The sequence below is a fragment of the Astyanax mexicanus genome, chromosome 9 (assembly GCF_023375975.1).
Source record: "Astyanax mexicanus isolate ESR-SI-001 chromosome 9, AstMex3_surface, whole genome shotgun sequence".
In the NCBI taxonomy this organism is placed as follows: Eukaryota; Metazoa; Chordata; class Actinopteri; order Characiformes; family Acestrorhamphidae; genus Astyanax; species Astyanax mexicanus.
The window spans coordinates 10,673,893-10,697,375 of record NC_064416.1 but is presented as its reverse complement, the minus strand read 5'-3'; the positions used below and the strand labels follow the sequence as shown (position 1 = coordinate 10,697,375).

The 23,483-nt window shown below is 36.4% G+C and overlaps 1 protein-coding gene across 7 annotated transcripts in view; it reads right to left on the bottom strand.

Moving 5' to 3' along the window:
• Window positions 1-23,483, bottom strand: part of lrch3 (leucine-rich repeats and calponin homology (CH) domain containing 3) — a 52,243-nt gene that overhangs the window by 11,030 nt on the left and 17,730 nt on the right. For 2 of the 7 annotated variants that reach the window (XM_022679481.2, XM_022679479.2), the window contains exons 2-18: window positions 22,235-22,379; window positions 19,757-19,883; window positions 17,776-17,881; window positions 17,389-17,525; window positions 15,382-15,491; window positions 13,506-13,599; window positions 12,276-12,396; window positions 12,034-12,176; window positions 11,856-11,932; window positions 10,920-10,965; window positions 9,510-9,641; window positions 9,226-9,273; window positions 9,021-9,074; window positions 6,112-6,192; window positions 2,610-2,684; window positions 1,371-1,404; window positions 1,152-1,265 (exon numbers count right to left, since the gene is read on the bottom strand). In XM_022679481.2, the coding sequence (XP_022535202.2) occupies window positions 1,152-1,265; window positions 1,371-1,404; window positions 2,610-2,684; window positions 6,112-6,192; window positions 9,021-9,074; window positions 9,226-9,273; window positions 9,510-9,641; window positions 10,920-10,965; window positions 11,856-11,932; window positions 12,034-12,176; window positions 12,276-12,396; window positions 13,506-13,599; window positions 15,382-15,491; window positions 17,389-17,525; window positions 17,776-17,881; window positions 19,757-19,883; window positions 22,235-22,379 (1,644 nt within the window). The remainder of the gene's footprint in view (window positions 1-1,151; window positions 1,266-1,370; window positions 1,405-2,609; window positions 2,685-6,111; window positions 6,193-9,020; window positions 9,075-9,225; window positions 9,274-9,509; window positions 9,642-10,919; window positions 10,966-11,855; window positions 11,933-12,033; window positions 12,177-12,275; window positions 12,397-13,505; window positions 13,600-15,381; window positions 15,492-17,388; window positions 17,526-17,775; window positions 17,882-19,756; window positions 19,884-22,234; window positions 22,380-23,483) is intronic. The other 5 variants (XM_007243985.4, XM_022679482.2, XM_007243988.4 and 2 more) reach the window with 5 other exon arrangements.

The following is a 23,483-nucleotide window of genomic DNA, read 5'->3' as shown; positions in this document are numbered from 1 at the left end:
AAAAAAAAATTGCATAAATATCTATACACAGCTCTGGAACAAAAAAAATAAGAGCCCACTTAAAAATGACGAGTTTCTTTGATTTTACCAAATTAAAAACCTCTGGAATATAATCAAGAGGAAGATAGATGATCACAAGCCATCAAACCAAACTGAACTATTTGAATTTTTGCACCAGGAGTAAAGGCATAAAGTTATCCAAAAGCAGTGTGTAAGACTGATGGAGGAGAACATGCCTAAAAAGCTGCATAAAATGCATAAAAACTGGGATTAAAAACTATGGTTATTTCACTAAATATTGATTTCTGAACTCATAAATCTTTATAAATGTGAACATTGAACAATGAACATGAACATTTCTCAATAAATGCTCTAAATGTTTACTTCTAATGTTCACTTTACTTACACATATACCTATAAATAGCAATGTCAGAAAAACTGATTCAGAAACTGAAGTGGTCTCTTAATTTTTTTCAGCACCGTAGACACGATTCATAAATCATCTGTGCATCCCCAAGAATGAACACATTGAAGTGAACTGGTCATTTGCATTCCAATTGAAAGAATGAAAAGCTGATAAGCTCTGGACTGAGGCAGAAGATAAATATTACTGAATTTTACACAGATAGACGTTATTAACGAGAATTAACCTGAATTTTTATCCCATTTTCTCCCTAAATTACACGGCCAATTACTTAACCCACTCATTAGGACTCCCCCTATCACTAGAGATGCCCCAACACCAGGAGGATGAAGACTAGCACATGCCTCCTCCGATACATGTGAAGTCAGCCACCGCCTCTTTTCAAACTGCTTCGAATTTTCGAATTGCTGAGTAGCATCACAGTGCGCTCGGAGGAAAGCGCAGCAACTCGGTTCCGATACATCAGCTCACAGACGCCTTGTGCTGATCGACATCACCATTTGGAGTGATGAGAAAAGAGAGCGCTATCTACTCACCCAGAGAGCAAGGCCAATTGTGCTTTCTCAGGGCACCGGTAGTCGATGGCAAGATACATAAACAGGATTCAAACCAGCAATCTCCTGATAATGGCAGGGCTTAGCTCACATAGCCTAGCTTAAAAAGTGATGTTAACTGTTTTGTTAGTATGTTTGTTTGCCAGCATACAAACAGGGTGTAAAAATAGTACCTCTCTTTTTGTCCTCTCTTTGGCTGAGGCGGAAGAGAAAGCTCTCAGGACGCTGGTTGGCTCCGCGGCAGGCAGATGGGGCAGCAGGGCTGGGGTAAGTAGGTGACTGGAGGGCTGTGAGATACAGTGATATGAGTGATACTGGTTTATGAAGATGAGGAGGAACAGCTTTGAGGCGGATGTGCATGCAACCCAGTAAAACAATATAAAAACACTCACCTGTTGGGGAGAGCGAGGCACGTTCTTCTCCTTGCTGCGGTTAAACAGAAGCGAAACAAAGAGAGCATAAAAGGAAGTCAAAATTAAGCAGAAATATATATTTAAATTTAGCTGACCACATTACAGACATGTTCTATGATGTGTCAGCAGCTCCAAAATGGTGCTAGACTGAATAGCTCCTACTAAGACATTGCAAAAGCAGCTGACAAAAAAACACCTATATTTACATGATCAACTTATGATTCAATATAATTATGGACATACAAAACCAGTTTAAAGTTTGAAAACAATAAGTGATCCAAATTATCCCAAGACTTTTGATATAACATACATGATATATAATAGGGATCTTAATTCATACTTCATATATTGGGATATACAGCTCTGGAAAAAAAAAAAGAGAGACCACTTCAGTTTCTGAATCAGTTTCTCTGATTTTACTATTTATAGGTTATGTTTGAGTAAAATTAACATTTTTTTATTTTATTTTATAAACTACAGACAACATTTCTCCCAAATTTCAAATAAAAATAGTCACTTATAGCATTTATTTGCAGAAAATGAGAAATGCCTGAAATAACAAAAATGATGCAGAGCTTTCAGACCTCAAATAATGCAAAGAAAACAAGTTCATATTCATAAAGTGTTAAGAGTTTAGAAATCAAATATTTGTTGGAATAAGCCTGGGTTTAGATCACAGTTTTCATGCATTTCTTGGCATGTTCTCCTCCACCAGTCTTACACACTGCTTTTGGATAACTTTGTCACTCTTGGTGCTAAAAATTCAAGCAGTTCAGCTTGGTTTGATGGCTTGTGATCATCCATCTTCCTCTTGATTATATTCCAGAGGTTTCGATTTGGTAAAATCATTATTATTATTATAAGTATTTTTAAGTGGTCTCTTTTTTTTTTCTCCAGAGCTGTATATACAGGATTTAGGAATGGTAATTTCACATCATTTTGGGCCATTTTTATTGGTCCACAGGTTACAAAAATCTGAGGCAGTATTAAGGACAGTTATATTTTCTAATAACATAAAATTACCTTTACAAATTGAGTAAAAAGAACAGAACGAGATATTTTACACAGAAGCCCAGTGTTACACAGATGCTATACTCTGATATCAAATATCAATTATTTCAAATTTTGTCCGAAAATAAGCACTACCATATAAAGCATCCAGGTCTGAGACTTCAGATGTAGTGTAAGAATACAGCGGGTACATGCAGAACTGTGTACCTGCAGTGAGTTGCAAGAGGTGCCAGTGTCTGCGGTGGGAGACACACACCCATCCACTGGGTTACCAGTGACTGACTGTCAGTCAGAGCGCAGGAAAAGAGACGAGAAGATAAGAGATGAAGGTGAAGAAAGACAAGGGATAAGAACGTGAACTGCAGTAGCATAGAACAGAAGCAGACACTTGGGGGACAAACTGTATAAACTATATACACTATTGATAGAGTGATAGGAAAACAACCAACACTCATATACAGCCAATTAGAGCCAATTGCAGAGAAATGCCCAAAGTCATGGCACACAGACTAGTATCATGTAAACTCTAATCTCCCTAAGATTTTAAACTGACACCAATAAATCCATACTTCCTGGAATTTGCTTATTTAGAAGAAATGTATCCTCCTATCCAGTAATACAGATGCTGTGAAGTATTTTAGAGATTGTCTTGCGATTTATACAGAGTATCGCAGAATCTTAGTATCGTGATGATATCATCTTGGGAATGTATAGTAATATCTGAGATTTAGATCTCTAAGGAACTTTACACACTTTAGATGACTAGCCACATTTAAAGTTTGAAGTTGTTATAGCTGCAGAGCATTTATGTATATGTCAAGTAAAAAAATATATATATTTATATTTATTGGCTTATGATGGTTGTTAGTTGATACCACTGTGCATCACTAGTGTACATTCTGATGGAAAAGGACAACACAAGAAAAAAGAAGAGAGGTTTGGTTATGTGTGTTGAGAAGCATAGTTCAGTTTGGGTGTATTTAAAAAAAAAAAAAAAAAAAAAAACTTAGCTTATTAAATTAAATATAAAGCTGCTGGCATTATGAATATTATGCTGATTGGAAGACAGAAGCCCACATTCATACTGAATCTTTCATGCCCAGATGCCAATATATCAATAAAATAAAATAAAATTATTGTATCATAAAAAAAAAAAAAAAAAAATCATAGTAATGACACTATCCTTTAATATGCATAAGCAGGAAACCATCGCCCATCTCACCCAGCTCTGTCAATGCCTGATTACATACACCACAGGTAAAGGCTTTTATATTGTTCATATTGATATCGGAATTATACTGTATCGACCAAAACAAATTATATATATATATATATATATATATATATATATATATATATATATATATATATATATATATATATATATATATATATATATATAAAATAAAAATTAATAAAATAAAATAAATAAAAATTATGAGTTTCTCTGATTTTACCAAATTGAAAACCTCTGGAATATAATCAAGAGGAAGATTGATGATCACAAGCCATCAAACCAAACTGAACTGCTTGAATTTTTGCATTTTTTTTTTGCAAACTGAGCAATTTTTGCAGGAATAGAATTAAGTTATCCAAAACCAGCATGTAAGACTGGTGGAGGAGAACATTCAAAGATGCATGAAAACTGTGATTAAAAAACAGGGTTATTCCACCAAATATTGATGTCAGAACTCTTAAACTTCATGAAAATGAACTTGTTTTCTTTGCATTATTTGTTGTCTGAAAGTCCCGCATCTTTTTTGTTATTTCAGCCATTTCTCATTTTCTAGTTTGGAATTTGGGAGAAATGATTTCTGTAGTTTATAGAATAAAACAATGTACATTTTACTCAAACACAAACCTATAACAGGCAAAATCAGAGAAACTGATTCAGAAACTAAAGTGGTCCAGAGCTTTATATTGTCCAGTCCTAGAGCTGACTAAAGTAAAATTTAAAATTCCAATGATCTATTCACCTCTGCTACCGCAGAGATGCTTTCCAAAGTCAATTCTGTCCTACTTACCTCCCATATCCAAATCTGATTAGATACTGTATCAGACTGCCAGTTTAGAGCATGGCAGGACATCAGCAGATCTGTTTACACTGCCAGAGCTCTAATACTGCTCAAATCTGCAGATTTATTTAAACGGGTGAGCCAGAGTGCAGCCAACCAATGTGTGCATAAGCCAGCACCACACAGAGCCGGACTAGATGATCCCGTTATAATTCTCTCAGTCTTTAATTCTCCCTTAATAACAGAGGCGGTGGTGTCTAAGTAGATGGGTTTGGAGATGGAAGTCCCTACTGACCCAAGCACAATATACAGTACAGACAACCAGCATGCAACCAAGAATCACAAAACAGTGCACACAACACATGCAACTGCAGTGCTCTGAGGCACTTCCTAGTCTACAGTAGGGCTGCAACTAATGATTACTTAATACTAGGACTGGCAACATTAAAGCGCTAACGCACGCGATTCATTTGGAATCTGTAACGTGTAGATTTTTTTTTCCTGGAGCTGTTCGCTTGTGTGTAAGAATATGATCTGGTTTTGAGCCGACCCAGATATCATATACTATTCTTTTTAATTGACCTAAACTGCTGTTTATTTGCAGTTGAATCTGATTTATTAGTCAGATATTATACTGCTATGAACAAACACTGTCTCTGCTGCTCCATGCTGTTTACACTTGCTGTATGTGCAGTGTTCACTGCTCACACCTGCACTGTATAAAAGCTTTAACCAATCAGAGGAGACAATGTGCTCGCATGGTTCACTGGTGTGCATTTTGGTGCATTTAGGTTTAAGCCTGTGTAAACCCAAACCAAACAAGAGGGATAAAGAGCTCTTTGTAAACAAACTTATCAACTGATCCAGACCATAGAAACCAACTACAAGTGTGAAAACACCTTTTATACTCAGCAAATTAAGTTCTAATTCAGAAATCCTTATAATCAAGCTGAGATGTTTATAATAAAGTAAATATAGTTTCCTCTATCCAGTTTATCATGCATTCTTAAGAACAAGTGTGATTAATCACAGTTAATAAACAGAATATTATTGTAAATAATCTGATTAAATTTTTTAAACAACCACACCACTTCTTAATAGTCAACTAATCTACCGATTATTTCTCATATTTTGATTTTGTTAGTGTTTCATGTTCTATTATTTGCCTACTAAATATTACAAAGTATTTATAGGAAACTCACACGTCACCCTAAACTACTCAAAAATATCTTAATTTGAGATGTAAATAATAACCATATGTAAATATTTGTATTAATTTGATATATATTTCAATTCACATATAAACACAGTTCATATGGATCTTAGAGTTATGGACATACAAACAATTCGTGTTTTTTTTTTTTTTTACATTTTGCAACAAAATCAGATTTATAGATTTCTTTGATTCTACTGAATGTATACGACTCTCATTTATACTAAACAAAACTTCTAAATTCATTCTGTTAAAATATTACATTCTTAAGGCTTTTAAAAATTCAGTGTTTTGTCATTGTCATCACTTGATCGATTATATCAACTGATTGTTGCAGCCCTAGTCTACAGTAGTAGTGTTTTTGTACAGTGGGAGGTGTTCACTAAAGTGCATGTGTACAAAATTAAGTGACCCAGTAAAACAAATAAATAAAATAATTGGTGTACATTCGGTGAATCTGTGATTGGTTAAAATCTTTCACCTGCTTAGGAGGGCCTGGCCTCTTCTTTATAGTGTTGGTGTCTATGTCTATTTCAAACACCATTAAGGGCTCGAACTCACTCTGGCACACATCAGCAAAGCCAGGCCGAATAAAAGAGAGAGATTGACAATGACAGAGACACATAGAGAGATTGAGAGAGAGACAAGAAGAGGGGAAAAAAAGCACAGCAGAAGAGAAGCTTTAAAGCGGGAACACACTGAAGCATTTGCAGGACAAAGCAGATCTAGTCTGGAAGAAGGTTAGCATGTTAGCATAACAGAGATCAGCAGAGGAGAGAAACAGAGAGACTGACAGTTTATTACAGATGACGTACGTATCTTACTGATTATTAATTATTCCCTACTCATTCATAGTAGTTCTCTACTGGTGGATATGTTTTAGGTACATATGGGCACTCAATACAAATAACTATAAAAAGTGAAAAACGCATAAGCGATAAGAATATACAGTGGTATGACAAAGTTTGGGCACCCCTGATAATTTTTTCCCCTGATAAAGATTTCTTTTTATAAATCATTGGTTGTTCAGATCAGCAATTTCAGTTAAATAGCCTATATCATAAAGCAGATGAACAGAGTGATATTTGAAAAGTGAAATGAAGTTTAAAGGGTTTACAGAAAGTGTGCAATAATTATTTAATAACTAAATTATTATAATATATATAATATATTATTTATATTTAACTAAATCAGGCAGGTAATCTCAATATTTAGTATTAGTATTTAGTATTATATCCTAATTTTACAGAAATAACAGCATCAAAACTCTTCCTATAGCTTCCGATGAGAGTCTGGCTTCTGGTTGAAGGTATTTTGGACCATTCTTCTTTACAAAACGTCTCCAGTTCAGTCAGGTTTGATTGTTTCTGATCAACAGCCCGCTTTAAATCACACCACAGATTTATAATAATATTCAGGTCTGGCGACTGAGATGATCATTCCAGAATATTGTATTTGTTTATCTGCATAAACGCTTTAGTAGAATTTGATTCACCTATTTATGTAGTTCAAGGGTCAATAAGCTTACCAAACAAATTTTGCTTTAGACTAATTAGTGCTAAAGGTATTCAAATCAATAAAATGACAAAGGTGCCCAAATTTGTCTAATTTAGTTTAAAGAATTATTGCACTCTTTCTGTAAATCCTATAAACTTAATTTCACTTCTCAAACATCACTGTGTTCATCTGCTATATGATATATTTAACTGAAATTGCTGATCTGAACAACCAATGATTTATAAAGAAAAATCATGAAAATTAATCAGGGGTGCCCAAACCTTTTCATACCACTGTTCATTTTAAAAGTATAAAGTCATAAAAGAGGTTCTTTAACCTCCTGACTCTGGCTTACATTCTGCTTATGATGCTTATAGAGCATCATTACTCAGATTGCATGAGCAGAAACATATTTTATAGATCCCAGGAAGACATCCGAGACAACCTGGGCATGATAAGAGTGTGCGTGCATGCGAAAAACAGCAGAATAAACAAATCTCAGGACAGTTGCTTAACAATCTGCGTTCTTGGCACCAACTCTTTTCCTGACTCATTTCCTTAAATACCCATCCCTCATTAAGATCTGACCTCTCGCTTCTTTAGTTTAGAGAACGAAAGAAACAAGGAAACAGGAATGCATACAACCTTTAGATGGAGAATAAAGTAGAAGTAAAGGATGCAACCAAAATTATTAGGCACAAAACTGCAAAAAAAGCTCTTTAAATTTTTGTCTGAATAGATGAAAAGCCCAAATATTTTACTGCAAACAATGGGAAACTTTTTTTATTTTAGGTCATACTGTAGTGTTTTCTCTAACATTAGGATTTTTTCCATCAAAGGCCTTGGCAGGCCCACAATCCATCTGCCTTCTCCCCTCCAGGCAGCATTGCATATCCGAGCACTGTTGTATATAATGAGCATAAGAGTATATAATGAGCCAGTAGGGAGAGCTGGGAAACAGCAGGATTATGTTCGTTTTTACACTTGACTAACACAAACTAAATGAGACACATAATTATCATGTCTTGCATCAGGTTACTACCATTTTTACAAACTGTCTGTATATTGTTTTACAGTGGAAGTTTAATAGCTGTACAGGGCACCTGACTGCCGTTCAATTGTGTGAATTTCACCGACGTGCAACTAAAGTAGCACTGCTGAGATAAATGTACAACTAAAATTGCACTGCTGAGGTAAATGCATGACTGCTGAGGTAAATGCATGACTGCTGAGGTAAATGCGCTACTAAAATTGTGCTGATGCAAATGCATGACTGCTGAGGTAAATGCACTGCTAAAATTGCACTGCTTAGGTAAATGTACTACTAAAATTGCACTGCTGAGGTAAATGTACAACTAAAATTGCACTGCTAAGGTAAATGCATAACTGCTGAGGTAAATGTACTACTAATATTGCACTGCTGAGGTAAATGTACAACTAAAATTGCACTGCTAAGGTAAATGCATGACTGCTGAGGTAAATGTACTACTAATATTGCACTGCTGAGGTAAATGTACTATTAAAATTGCACTGCTAAGGCAAATGCATGACTGCTCAGGTAAATGTACTACTAAAATTGCACTGCTGAGGCAAATGCATGACTAGAACTTCTCTTTTGTTTTAATTCAGGAGATAAATGTATTGTGCTTTGTTGGTATGTCTGCCAGGATATTGAACACTTAAAATTTTAATAACTATGGTAAAAAATCAATTTAATGAAGCTCTTCAAAAGAAAATGTATTCTGTATTCAGTATTTGGCCTTTGGTCATATAATTTGTTTATTTCGGTGCATCCCAGGTGTGAACACAGTTTGAAGAGTATGATGGATTATGACGGGGTTGTTCAGATGGATGGGGGACAGGGTAGTTCATTCCATGCAGACGGGCTCTTACCATAAAGAGGGCGGAGTCATCTGTATGGGTGGAGCGTCTGGAGGGGTACAGGGTCTGAGGGGGAGTGGGCAGACAGGGGTAAGACTACAGACACTGAGACAGAGACACACACACACACACACACACCAGGGAGGTCTGGGGAAATGTATGGGTAGTTTGGGGGGGGGGTGAGGAATAAACATGCAGTGATGTGGGATGAGCTCACCTCACTGTCTGTAGGGCTGAGTTTAGTGGGACTCTGAGTTGATTTATGCTGAAAATAAAATTAAGAAGAAGTGTAAGTGTTTTAAAATCACTTGATTTACCTCTACAGTAAGTACCCAGTAACTAATTGTACTTTAATCACAGTAAAATAATTCACTGAGTTAATATTTCCTGTGCAATGCTTTCCTCCAGCTGGAGAATTAATTAATAAAACAGCGTATCTACTCTTTATGCACGTTTCCTGCAGTAGAACAATCCATTAGAACACAGCATGCGTTTCCGTACCTTCACATAACTCCTAACAGCGTCTCTCTGTGCTGTTCTCGCTTTCTGTCTTTCCTCCTCGTACCGCTGAGCTGCGAGCTGGGCTTCTCTCCGCATGCGCTCCAACCCCAAGCCAGAGCCCGATATCTGCCGCTAACACAGACACAAAGACAACCTGCTTTAATACCTGTACATACAGTCATGTGAAACAGTTAGAGCACCTCATAAAACCTGTTTATTTTATGGTATTTCACTATAAAGTATATAAACAGATTGACAATTGATCTTCATTTGAATAGTACTGAAAGACTGAGGTAATATAACGACAAATAAAAATTAAGAGTAGCATTTTGAAATAAGGTTCCTAATATAGGGTTTTTAAATAGTTTATAAAAAGAGCTTATTAATGTTATTATGGACATTAATAATTATGTTGTAAACACTTTAAAATCCATTAATAAGTAGTTACAACACATAAATAGAAACGGCAACAGTGGCCTGTCATTTTCCACATAAATTTATGCTGTTAATCATCACAGTTTACCTTACTTTTATTTTCATTTAGTCAGCAGTAAAATAACATTAAAATAACTTTATTTAATAATTTCCTGCTTATAAAAATATTGTAAAACTGATTTTCTCTATTATTTCATCAGATATGTTATAGTTGACTGATTAAAAAGACAAAATAAAATAAGTATCCAGAAAGATCTGAGGTTTTATAATAAAAATAATAAAAATAATTGTGGACTCACTGTTTGTTGCCCTTTCTATGAACGTGTTGGAACTGCTAAATATATATTTTAAGCTTTTACAACCTAAATAATAACCATTAATAAAGTACTTTCCATAAACTCTTAATAAAGTGATACCAAGTCCTATAAAAAATGCCCTTTAGAAACATTTTAGACAAAAAATCCCACTCCTTCATGCAGAATTCTTTCAGCTGTGTGATGTTTCAGATACAGTGTTTACATGTTGACAGCAAGGGCTTTCTGATTGCAGACTTCCCATGAAAATCAAACCTGTTTGGTCTCTTTCTGATGGTACCTGCTGTAACTTGGCATAAACTGAAGTGAGAGCTACTGTACGATTTAGGATTATTGGACTCCTTTACTCATCTAGTGGTGTGTGGCTCTTGGGCTAAACTAGGCAACAACTGCCTGACCTGTCCATATTGGCAGTAATCTTCTGCACAGTAAAACAGCTGATTTCTAATTGTTCTGATCTGATTCTGGAAGCCTCAGTGCATTATTTTGATCTGGCCATGGTGATACAAATGTCAAACCAAATATCTGTCTGAATGAAGTGAAGATCAAATGTTTATATATGCAAATATTAAAAAGACCAAGGCTTTAATGAGGTGTCCTACTTTTTCACCGTACTGTTAAAATACCTTTCATTTATACTGAAATACCAAGAAACAATTACCTGATTATGAGTTGGGGAGGACAGAGTGCCGGCTGTGTCTGTTGCACTGTAGAGATAACATTTCATTATTAGCTTTCAACCACACAACACTAATCTAAGCTATGATTTACAGATATAATGCATATTTATTTTAACAGAGGCTGTTTAACAATAGATCACTATGCACACCATAGCTGCAATAACTTCTTTACCCTAATAAACAGACCTAACATAACAAACTCGCTTAGTTAACAAATAATACTTTTCTAACCAAACATTTCTTTATTACAACATTTTGACAGACACTGTATTTTCAAAGGTGAGTAGACCCCTCACATTAAAAACATGTAAATATTTTATAATATCTTTAAAATGGGACAACACTCTAAAAATTAAACTTAGATTAAAAGTTAGAGTAGTCATTGTATAGCCTGTATAGTAGTATAGATAGATAGTAGTATAGATTTTCTTTCTACTGAAAATAACTCTGCACTAAACACAGAAATATCCAAAAAGCTGGCAAAACAAGAGAGTATATCATTTTCCCTTTCTGGTGTAATGTGGTTTATTAGTGTTACAAGGTTCCAAGTGTGAATGGGGAGAAGGGCTGTTAAATTCACATACTGGCCACTGACTATTTAACATGGCACTTCATGGCAAAGAACTCTCTTAAGGGTGCCGAGTGGTCCAGGCAGGCTAAGTGCTGGCACTATGATTGAATGATCGCTGGTTCGAATTCTGGTTATGCAGCTTGCCCTCAGCTGCGAGAGCCCTGAGAGAGCACAATTGGTCTCAGAGTGGGTCGATTTGACTCTTTCCCCTCATCTCTCTAAGGATGCGAAAAATCCAGAGAACACATCTTCACTGGTCTAGAGTCCAGTGTTCTTAAGCTAGTCTGAAGGCCACATGCATTCAATGAAGTGGATGGGTTGTACATTCACTTATACAGGTACCTACCGATTGTGTAAGGACCCCTGGCGTCTGGAATCATCAGTTCTACCGTCTCTGGAGTAGCTGGCCTTAACTGGCGAACCCTGTAGACCGAAAAATAAAATGAAATACAGCAAAACAAAGCAAATACAACTTAACAAACCAAAAAAGAGGAAAAAAGAAAGTTAATACACAGAACAGGTACCTCTCTGGTTATTCGTCTTTCAATATATGCCATAAACTGGGAGCTAAGGCTGACTGGCTCCCCTCCTCGACTTCTTCCATCCTCCTCATCTTCCTCTCCTGTGCAGCTGTCAATAAAGTCTATCTGCTCAAGCTCTGTCTCCACTAAGATAAAGAAAAGCAGACGCCAAAGTTAGCACTGAGAAGCTTCAATGGCAAGGAAGAAAGGTGTCTCTGTCAGAACCCAACATTCACTCTTCTTACATGTTCCATTGGCCAGGAGCGAGCCTGGCCTGTGCTCGTCCCGTTCCCTCTCTCTCCTTTGTCTTTGTTCTTTGGTTATTTCTGCCACTCTCAGCGGCAGGTCCGACAGCTCATCAGAGGGCTGTGGGAAGAGATACAGAAAAAAAGTTAAAGGTTAAAAGAAAAAAGAAAGATGAGCTGAGATATACTCAGTAATTTAACCCCTAAAATACAAATCATTGTCTGGTCAAGATGAGCATCTTTGGGGGCATATATCTTTCTCTAATCATGGGCTAAATTTATATATAAAAATATCATGAATAACTTCAATTAACAGTTCAACAATAGTTGTTTTTAAATCACGAACATGCAGCAAAAGTACGTTACCACAAATACATTTTCCTTGCAATGTAAAATCCTCCAATCAAAACGCAGCGTAGTCCGAAACTATGCTTAATTTTAAGCCTGGGAAACAGTTGTTCTAAAGTTTGTGGACACCCGTGCTATGAGTGATAGTATTAATGATATATAGTAACAAAACAAAGGATATACAGAAAAGTTCATATTCATAAAGTTTTAAGAGTTCAGAAATCAATATTTGGTGGAATAACCCTGGTTTTTAATCACAGTTTTCATGCATATTGGCATGTTCTCCTCCACCAGTCTTATACACTGCTTTTGGATAACTTTATTCCACTCCTGGTGCAAAAATTCAAGTAGTTCGGCTTGGTTTGATGGCTTGTGATCATCCATCTTCCTCTTGATTAAGGGTTTTTTAATTGGTAAAATCAAAGAAAATCATTTTATGTGGTCTCTTATTCTTTCCAGAGCTGTAAATCCGAATGTGGTCCAATTTATAAATTCTGAAAGTATTTGCAATTCATTCTAAAGTAGTTTATAAGTTGGTATATTTTATTACAAAGCAACATATTTCAGCTAAAATGTAAAACAATTAGTGTGACCATATTCGCTATGTCTTCTATGTTTTCTCAATTTAAGTAAATGAAGGTGCATTAAACTATATAACATAAGAGATATACAGTATGTAAAGCATCTGTTTCTGACTGATGTTCATTGGAGGGAGCTTTTAAGTCTACTTGTCTATTGTTTTCCTCCTCAGCTAAAATGAATTGGAATTGTACAGTTTTTAAATACTTTAACAAATATTAATTCCTTGTTTTAATCTTGACCAAACTATCCACAATTATCTGGACATATAGTGTATGTCAGCAGAGACAATCTGTGACTCACCTCATTGCCAGACCATCTCTTGTCTCCACTGTCCACACTGTTAAACCCAGAGTCCAGAGCTCCGTACGGCCGGCCTGGATACAGCTCGTCCACACTGAGAGAAACACAGTCAGATAAAAAAAAAAAGAGAGTTGAGATTAAACAGAGTGGAGTCTAAGATTTGCTTACTGAAATCTGCATATCAAAACAAGCCTGCTGAGTAGGGGAGGGCGATATGGGCCCTAAAATATTATCAGGATATTTCATGGTATTTTCACGATAACGAACTCTTGGGGATATGTAGGCCGGTCGCGATAATTAAGTTATCGACTTATCGTATGATATTTTTTTAAACTGTGATCATTTTTGCCGACGTCGATAACAGCCATCGCGCGCACATACACAGCGGAGAGTGTGTGGAGATGTGTTTGCTGGCGAATGTATTCGAGTGTCTGACAGTTAAATTAAAAAATATACTTATAGCAAGAGCTATGGCCGAGCCATCTGTGTCTTTGATCATTTGGACGTGTGTGTTTTTGAGCTAATGTGTTTTACAGCATATGCGTATATGCTCAGAAAAAAGAATCTGCAAGTTCCTTTGTGTTATATCTAGAGTTAAAAAAAAAAATTATTCATGTAAATGTTACTTTCATCTATTTGATTTTACTTTATTTTTTTTTTTTATAAAGGACTGTTTAATATTTAGTGCAGAGTACCAGGGTGGTTGTACTTTATTTGTTTTATTTGTTTAGGATATTAAAATATTTTTTATATTGGAAGCCCAATGTCTGTTCTTAATAATAAAAAATGGTGTAATTGTACTGGTATAAATAAATGGTGTAATAGTACTACAGCCCCGAAGCAGGAAAAAAGCATTTACTATAGTGACGCTTTAAAATGACAATATTTATTGTTTATCGCAATAATTTCTGGGACAATATATCGTCCTGAAAATGTTGTTATCGTGACAGGCCTAGGGATATGACAAAACACTGAATTAAAAATAGTATTTCAAGAACACACTACTGAAACAAAATGAAAATTAAATTGTATTATTGGACTTGATGTGATATGGCACACCCCCTAACTGAGAATAAATATAAAACTGAGAAAAAATACAAGAATTTTATCAGATTTGTAACAGAAGTCAATGATCCATAATTTTATGATACTAACAATGCACTCCAAATATCTCTATATATCCAGGATTAAAGTAAAATAAATAATATTGGACAGATAAAATCTGCGTTTAGTAGATATATAATGGGAAATGAGAACAGTGTGAATTTTTCTTTTGCTAAAAACAGTAAAAAAGTAGTACCCTGATGTGATAACTGTGGTATGGCACAATATTTCAGGGTATAATATCGTGCACGATATTCAAAATTGTTGGTGATATTTTGTGTACAATGCGATATGGCACACCTCTAGTGCTGAACATTCTTTATCTAAACACAGACCCCATTTATATCAATTAACACGCATCTCAGATATCACTACTTTAAACAGGACCAAACTTTATCAGTGACAACAAGCCCACAACCACATTTAGCATGAGCAAAATGCAGTGGCTTACTGAATGCTACATGCATCACTGTAGACATACAGGAACATATATCAACACCTACATCCCACTTATCTGTTCTACGCCTGTACAGACATGAGTTCTTGCGTCAGAGCCCGCACCCAGGAGCATATTTACCAAACACTGAAACAACTGTCGCCTGCTGTCTCCCTGCATTTCCTAAATCACTTCAGAATGACTCATGTGGCCTTGTTCTCATTATTAAATGAGACAATTAAAAGAAAATATTGGCAAGATTCTTCGAAAGATGAAAAAACATATTAAAACTCATTAGAAAGCGAGTGACTGAGTAAGTGAATGAGAGCTTCTTACCAAGATCCGAAGCCAAGCGGTCGTCTGTCATAGTCAGGGAGGTCTGGAGCTATTTTGCAGGCCTCCATGTTCAGATACTTGAATATGTGGATCTTCCCCTTGATACAGATCTGTAAGAACGCAGACACAAAACATGACATTAGCTACACAGCACTATTTGTAGTACCACAGGCATATTAAAGGAGCTATATTCATATTTCTACTGATTTTTTTTTTTTTTTTCGATTGGATTAAGGTCTAAAAATCTGATTTAAAAATCCGCAATAGAGAGCAGGATTTTAGCTCAGTAGAGTTTAGATTGGGCCCAAAAAAAACAGCCCGACCCGGCCCGAGCCCGTGCATGTGCTGCCCGAGTCAGACCCGCCTCATAAACCATTTTTGTGAGCCCGAACCAGAGATTTTTTTAGTGGGTAGAGCAATAAAATTAAGCATTTAAAATCATTTTCGGGCTGCTTGAATGATGACATTGCAACACTGAAGAAGCCTATTACCTAGACCTATTACTTAAGAAAAAATGTTTATTAAAAAACAATTACCCCGTCTACTCTAATATAATTAACAATGTTCAAGAATATATAATTTATTTTTTTTATTTGAAACATACAGCCTTACAACAAATAAAACAGCAATAAGGCTTTGCGTGGACAAGAGGAGGAGATGACATGTGCGCAGTGCTCATTGTGCAGTTATAGAGCTGCGTGATAACATTCTAACTTGTGCAACAAGTGTGATTATCACACCATAGCTTTATATTAAAAATAGCATTAAAAAAAACATAGCCTGGAGGAAAATGTAGTGAAGATCTCAGGCCGGGTCGGGTTTGGGCAGAAAATATAAGCTCTATAGCTCAGTAACCTGATTCCCAGCGCATGTATACGCTTACTCTGATTTCTTTAAGTTTCACCAGTCTACACACCGCATATCTTCACAGCTGCGGCAAATAAAGCTGTCATAAGGACTGGACTGTGTTATTAGAGGTGTAAAAAAACTAATTCAAGTTTGCCAGGAAAAAGCCACAGCACAAAGTTTACACTACACGATTCTGTGAGTTTATTGGCTAATTGCAAAGTAGAAATAAGTGATGCAACGATGGGCTGACAGCGATATTACACATGTACTATATACTGTATATATCTGTCAATGCAGATATACACATTTATAGCAGAGAGAGACTAGACCACCAGGTATCACTTTATAACTAACTAAAAAAAATAATGAATAAATCTATCTTCTAGTCTGCATCCGCTGATTGAAGTAGTGCGGCCACAATAGCTTGGTCTTTCTCCAGCATATAATAAATATGTCAGCAAGTATCGGTTAGAAATATTGGCTATATCGGTGATGATTCTTAAGAAAAAAGCCAATATTTTCAGATACCGATTTAATTCCGACATCATTTTAAAGCCTAGTAGAATAGATTATTTCCTGATTTATAGGGCCTGTTTACACCTGGCATTAACATGCATTTTTAAATTTATTTTAACCAGATTCTGTTTACATTTGTCATACAAATGCATACAAGTTTTACTTTCCTGAGTAAAACCCCAGACATGTAAATAATAACAATTATTATATATTCTTATATATATATATCTTATATATAATATATATATATTATATGTATATCTCATATATATATGTCTGAATATACATGTATTTGCATGTGCACGTGCATGCATGTGCACAAACGACAGAATAGCATTCAGATTACAACTGTATTATTAAATGTGGAGGAGATCAGGTCATCCTAAACCCAAACATCACAATGCATTTTAGATTTCGTGTGTACAAGTAAAATCTGAACATAATCTGATCACCAAAACAGATATTAATGTCAGGATGTGAATTGGTCATGTAATCCTGGACTTTTCCCATAATCTATCCAAGTAGAATGTCTAACAAATGTTTTAACAAATCCGTTTGTCCGAAGAAATTTGATTATTACAAGTATATAAATGTTACAAAAGGTCTTTTTAGCAACGTTGCTGTGCAGTGGGTGTTAATTACCTGTGCAGGAGGGCTCTGGAGAGGATTGTTGTCCAGCACGATGCTCTGGAGGTGCCGTAGGTTGCGGTAGCATACTGGGATTGATGTCACCTTGTTACAGGAGAAATCTAAGCGCACCAGTGGCAGCTCAGCCAATTCTGCGCAAAGCAAAATAACAGCAGAACATTATTAAAAAAAACATTACGAGAACGGGAAGTAAAGTGTACATGGTGAACAAGTCAATACGGCTGCATGCGTGTTCCTGAGTGAGGTATGAGGTATGGGGCGTGGGCTGTTAAAACACTGAAATGATCATGTGTGTACTTGTAGTGTAAGAAAGGCAGGTGATGGGATATCAATATGCTTTATGTGTTATAGCCCGAGGACGTGAGATATGTGGGCTCTGACCAGGAGGCAGGCGAACAAGGTGGTTTCGGCGGATGTTCAGATCCCGCAGAGTTTCGAGCTGGCCGACCTGGGAAGGCAGAGTCTGGATCTCATTACAGCTCACGTCCTAGAGAGAGAAGACGCGGAATGTGAGCGAGAGAGAAAGAAATGGAAAACAGAAGAAAGTACAGAAAAAAAAATATGATTTACAGCTTAAGAAGAAAATTCTGATCACAGGTGAGAATCTGTACTGAACACAGAGAGGGAGAGCAGGTCTGAACCTGTTGGAAGTTCATCTTTCAAAGACTCAAAATCTACAAAGCTAAAGGTGTGACGATGCACAGAAAAATAGTAATATCCCAATGCATAAATGTAACAATATGCATGAATGAAATGTGACAATGAATCATTCTATCAAAATTAAAAAAATATATAAAATAAACAATAAACAACCCACACTGCTTCTTAACAGCGGCAGCTTCATTAGTAGATTATACTACATAAACAGTGTCAATTTTACGTACCATAGTTTAGGGACATTAAGGCGAACTGTACCATAAGGCGCACCATTAATTACATATACTTTCCAGTCTATTTTCATACATAAAGCACATTGGATTACAAGGCGATTTTAAGCAACAATAGAAAGGAACAAGGGTGTCGCCACGTTTCCCTTCTAACATGGAAGCTGCGAGAAGCATCTAAGTAAACAAAACTGTAATTCTTAAAAAAAAATATTTCAAGGAAAATTCATTTTCTATCAGCTAGCGGTTCGCTCCATGTAGCTTGTTTTAATATGGTTAACACACAGACTACAGTCTGCTATACTCACCTCTGAATGACGAAAGGGCTAGCGATGTGGTTAGCGGCTAATGCTAAATGCTAATGCTCCAGCCCCAGTACTGGAGAAAAACATCATTGAAACATACTTTATAACACTGTACTTCAGTGGAGTGGTTTTACTGCTCCTTACAACCTGACTGGTAGAATTCATACATAAGGCGCACTACATTATAAGGCACACCAATGATTTTTGGGGAAAATTAAAGTATTTTAAGTATGCCTTACGGTGCAAAAGCTAAGCTAATTCAAAAAATGTTATTTTAAAGTTAAACGACTGCTGGATGTTAATCTACACAGATTTCTCTCCTGAAAACTGTTTATTTGGGTGAGCAAAGCACTTCAAGTTATTTACAGTAAGCTTAGATTTCCACTAAGACAGGGTGCAGCAGCATTAGCATTAGCAGCTATCCACTAGTAAATGTCGCCCAGCAGCATTACACTAAGGAGTGTTCCAGTAAGACAGGGTGATTATGAGCTAGTGGTTTGTCCCATGTAGCTTGTTTTAACACAGTAAATGCGCAGGCTACAGTCCAATATACCTGCCTCTAAACGGCTAAAGAGCTAGCGTTTAAGACAATTAGCAGCTAATGCTAATGCTACTCCAGCAATGCTAGCCGGAGTAAGCAGCAGGTGTAGGTGAGGATGGAGTGGGATGGTTGTGGGTGGTATTTAAACGTGATAGTAAACATTTGTTTACTGCACGGTATTTCTGCAACCGGTATATATAAAACTTTCAACAAAAACGTTTTGATTAAAAAAAAAATAATAACAAAATAATAATAACAAAATAATAATAATAATAATAATAATAATAATAATAATAATAATAATACACTACACTATACAGCACTAGGTGGAATAAAATGTATTCTATTCAAATTAAATGTAAAGAAACCTGGGCTAGTCCTGCCGTATTTCTTTATTTTGTTTTTATTCTTTGTGTTGCACTCGTTCTAAAACCAGGGTGTGAAGTGAAGCATGATTTGTACAGCAACACCCTTTGCTAGTATTCTTTGTTCATATTTACTGAAAGTACCACAGCAATTTCAAACATCAAACATGTGCATTGAGTGCAATTTCACATCCAAACAGAAATGAACTCTGAATGTTTAAAAGAGTAAAATCCCACAGTTCCCTTCCATCTTGCACCAGTACTCACCAGTTCAGTGAGCTGACGGAGTTGGCCGAGCTCTTCGGGCAAGGACACTAATTTGTTGTTGCAGGCAATCAGCACTTTCAGAGGCAGACTGCACACATGAGCGGGCAGGGTGGACAGCTGGTTCCGACTGTGGAAAGTGTGAAAACGGGAGGAGGGGTTGGGGGGTGCGTAGCATAATTTAGCACAACGTTGAACTACAGTTCTTCTCACACCTACAACATGAAGTGTTAACTACAACAGCTTCTGCCATTCCAGTTTCAGTCAGCCCTGATGCTTGTTGAAAATCTGGCCAAATTTCAGTACTCTATATTCTAAATCCTGAGGAGTTAAATCAATATATTAGCAATTTAACTGTAAACGACCTTCTATTGTTCTTCAGTAACAGTAGACACGCTCGCAGTGATGTAATAATAAAGCATGTTAACAGAAACAGCTATGCACCACTCTATTATTAGGAAGTGCTGTATAGAGAGCGTACAGTACGTCTTAGTTTAGACCGCTGCCTCTTTTCTCTTTTTTACATTGGTTACTAGTTTTATTTGATAGAAGTAGAACAGTTTCAAACATTTCTTAACAAATCTGTGAACATTTGTCTATTTTGTTTATCCACCAAAATACTTAAGTGCAGAATATTTCTGAAACTGCAAACAACGAATTTTACAAAAAATATTACTTCACAAACCTGGATTTTGTAATATAGCTAGATATTACTGCATCACAATACATTGTGTTTGATAAGATGTGGCACATCCCTAGTAAGTAAATTGTCACAACTTATTCAAAATATTTATATACTTATATAAATTATATATTTATATACAGTACCAGTCAAAAGTTTGGAGAAACCTTCTAATTCAATGTTGTTTTCTTTATTCAATGTATTTTCTACATTGTAGATTAATATTAAATATATGAAAACAATTAAAGAACACATGGAATTACATAGTAAAAAAGTGTTAGTCCTCCACATTAATCCCCTGATCTAAACCTGATGAACAGAGATGGTGATTTGAGGTAATTTGGGATGAGCTGGAGCTTCACACCATGAAGGAAAAGCAGCAACTATTGTTCAGGATTCTCCAGGAACTCCTTCCTTCAAAACGCTGAGAAAACTATTCCAGGTCCCTCATTAAGACACTGAGATCAAATGACCAAGAGTGTGCAGATCTGTCCTCAAAGATAAATGTGCTACTTATGGTACTTGTTTAACACTTTTTTTTACAGAATAATTCCACATGTTCCTGTATAGCTTTCATGTCCTCAGTATTAAAAAACACAACAGAAAAAAATAAAATAAAAAGAAAGAAAACATGTTGAATGAAAAAAGGTGTGTGCAAAGGTTTAAGCAAAATTTTGTAGAACAGCAGTGAAGATTTAACTGTATTCAACAAAAAGTGTGTTAGTGAGGTTACAATGGTGAATGATCATCACTCCATGTCACCCAAAACTAAAATGAAAAGTTCTATATGGAGCACCATCATTCCAAAAGTTCCACAGTTCAATGCTGTGGGGTTTTATAGCCCTCAAACCAACATCTAGCATTGTGCTAATACTTCACTACCAAGGCAACATTTACATTTAGACAAGTAATGTCCCTTATAAAGGATCTGGAGAGAAATGGGAGATATTGTCCACTAACGTTAAAGAATATCCAAAATTCAATCAGCTATCTGACAGGAATTTGGGCAAATTACACACATACTTTATCCCACACTAATCGGCCTTGTCAAATCTCTTTTAAAATAAATTACAAAACCTCTTCTGGTAAAACTAATCCAGCTCAGACAGTGCTTTAGAGAACATTATCTCAATTTGATTTGATGTTTGTGATTCAAATCACACAAGTAATAAGGTGACAATTTCAACAGACATATTATAATATACAGCTCTGGAAAACTCACTTTCTAAATCAGTTTTTGATTTTGCTATTTACATTGTCGTTTTATTCAATAAACTATGGGCAACATTTTTCCCAAGCTTCTAATAAAAATATTCCAGAACTCAAATAATGCAAAGAAAGTTTATATTCATAAAGTTTTAAGAGTTCAGAAATCAATATTTGGTGGAATAACCCTGGTTTTTAATCACAGTTTTCATGCATCTTGAAATGTTCTCCGCCACCAGTCTTACACACTGCTTTTGGATAAATTTGTGCCACTCCTGGTGCAAAAGTTCAAGCAGTTCAGCTTGGATTGATGGCTTGTGATCATCCATCTTGCTCCTGAATATATTCTAGAGGTTTAAAATTAAACCCATAATTTTTAAGTGGTCTCTTTTTTTTCCAGAGCTGTATGTTATTTATATTGCTAGCATTATAACGCATTGTGTACCGTGTAGCCTGTGTAGCCGTCCTAGACAGCTGCCTGTGTTTATACTTGAGCGTTTGTGTCGCACAGGACTACAGTCTATGATTACTACAGAACTGATGAGATGGTTGGTGTTCATATTGTGGCTGACGGGTGTATGTATTCCTCATACCTGATATTCAGGTACGTAAGGGCCTGTAGATTGATCAAGCTTTCAGGTAGCGAGCGTAGGCAGTTCTGGTACAAGTTCAGATTCTCCAGCGACACAAACATGCAGGCCTCCACTGGCAGCTCCGACAGCCTGTTCCGGGACAGGTCTAGAGGAAAAAAAGGAAACAGAAAGGAGGTGAGACAATGCATGAAGGAAGTCTGGCTTAGCACTCGTGATCCCCCACCTGTCTCTGGTGTTCTGCATGTTGAAGTGTGTGGAAAGTGTTTTAAATCTCCTCCCTTTGTTTCCTGGCTGCTTTATGGACTATCCAGACTATCTCCAATACGAATTTATGCAGGACAGCACTGAATTCATTATCTCCTCAAGCTACAGCAAGGAGACCACTCGTCTCTCCTGCTAATGGTCAGCTTAGCTGGCTGATACACATGTCCTGCAGATGTTCCCTCGCTGGCAGCGTGTCGGAAAGCCCCTGAGTCAGAGCCAGAGAGCAGTGATGTGTCAGACCGCAGGTCTAATTAAAGTGTACTGGCAGAAAAAAAAGGACACAAACACAGGGAAACACAGCTTTTAGACCCCCACTCAAAACATGATCAACACTGAGTGAAGAAAATCTGTGATGTTCTTAAATAGGCCTGTCATGATACCAATTTTTTGTGAACGATATGTTGTCCCAGAAATTAATGCGATAAATGATACTGCTGACATTTTAAGACCATTAAATGGCACTTATATAATGATAACACCCTTTTAAACACAATACACACTCCTGATTATGCACCTAATACACATTCGGAAGTGCGGAGGTAGGGGAGCCATGGGTCCACCCCACATCATGACGTGCAGCATCGGTCTGTCCCAGCTGGCCTGCGTTGGACCGGCATAAAGACCCTGCCCCAGCCTTCACTCGAGAGATATGCTGACAGTGAGAGGAAGACTGATGCAACAGGAACATAAGAAACACTAAAGTTAAGTGAATAGAGCCGCACTGGGCGGTTACTTTGTTTCTTTAAGTTAGTTTTGGGTGTTGATAAAGGGCATTTTTCCTAAAAAAGGTATGCTTTGAGTTTATTCACTCCCTGTGCCTGTGTCTATCTGTGCTTCTGCACTACCGGTTCACGGTGTCACAATATATGTGTTTTTTTAAGTGCAACCACAATGGACGATATCACGATTATTAAAATGATTGAGGTCATGTTCATTTATTGAACGATAAGTTGATAATGTAATAATTGCGATAGGTCTACTCTTA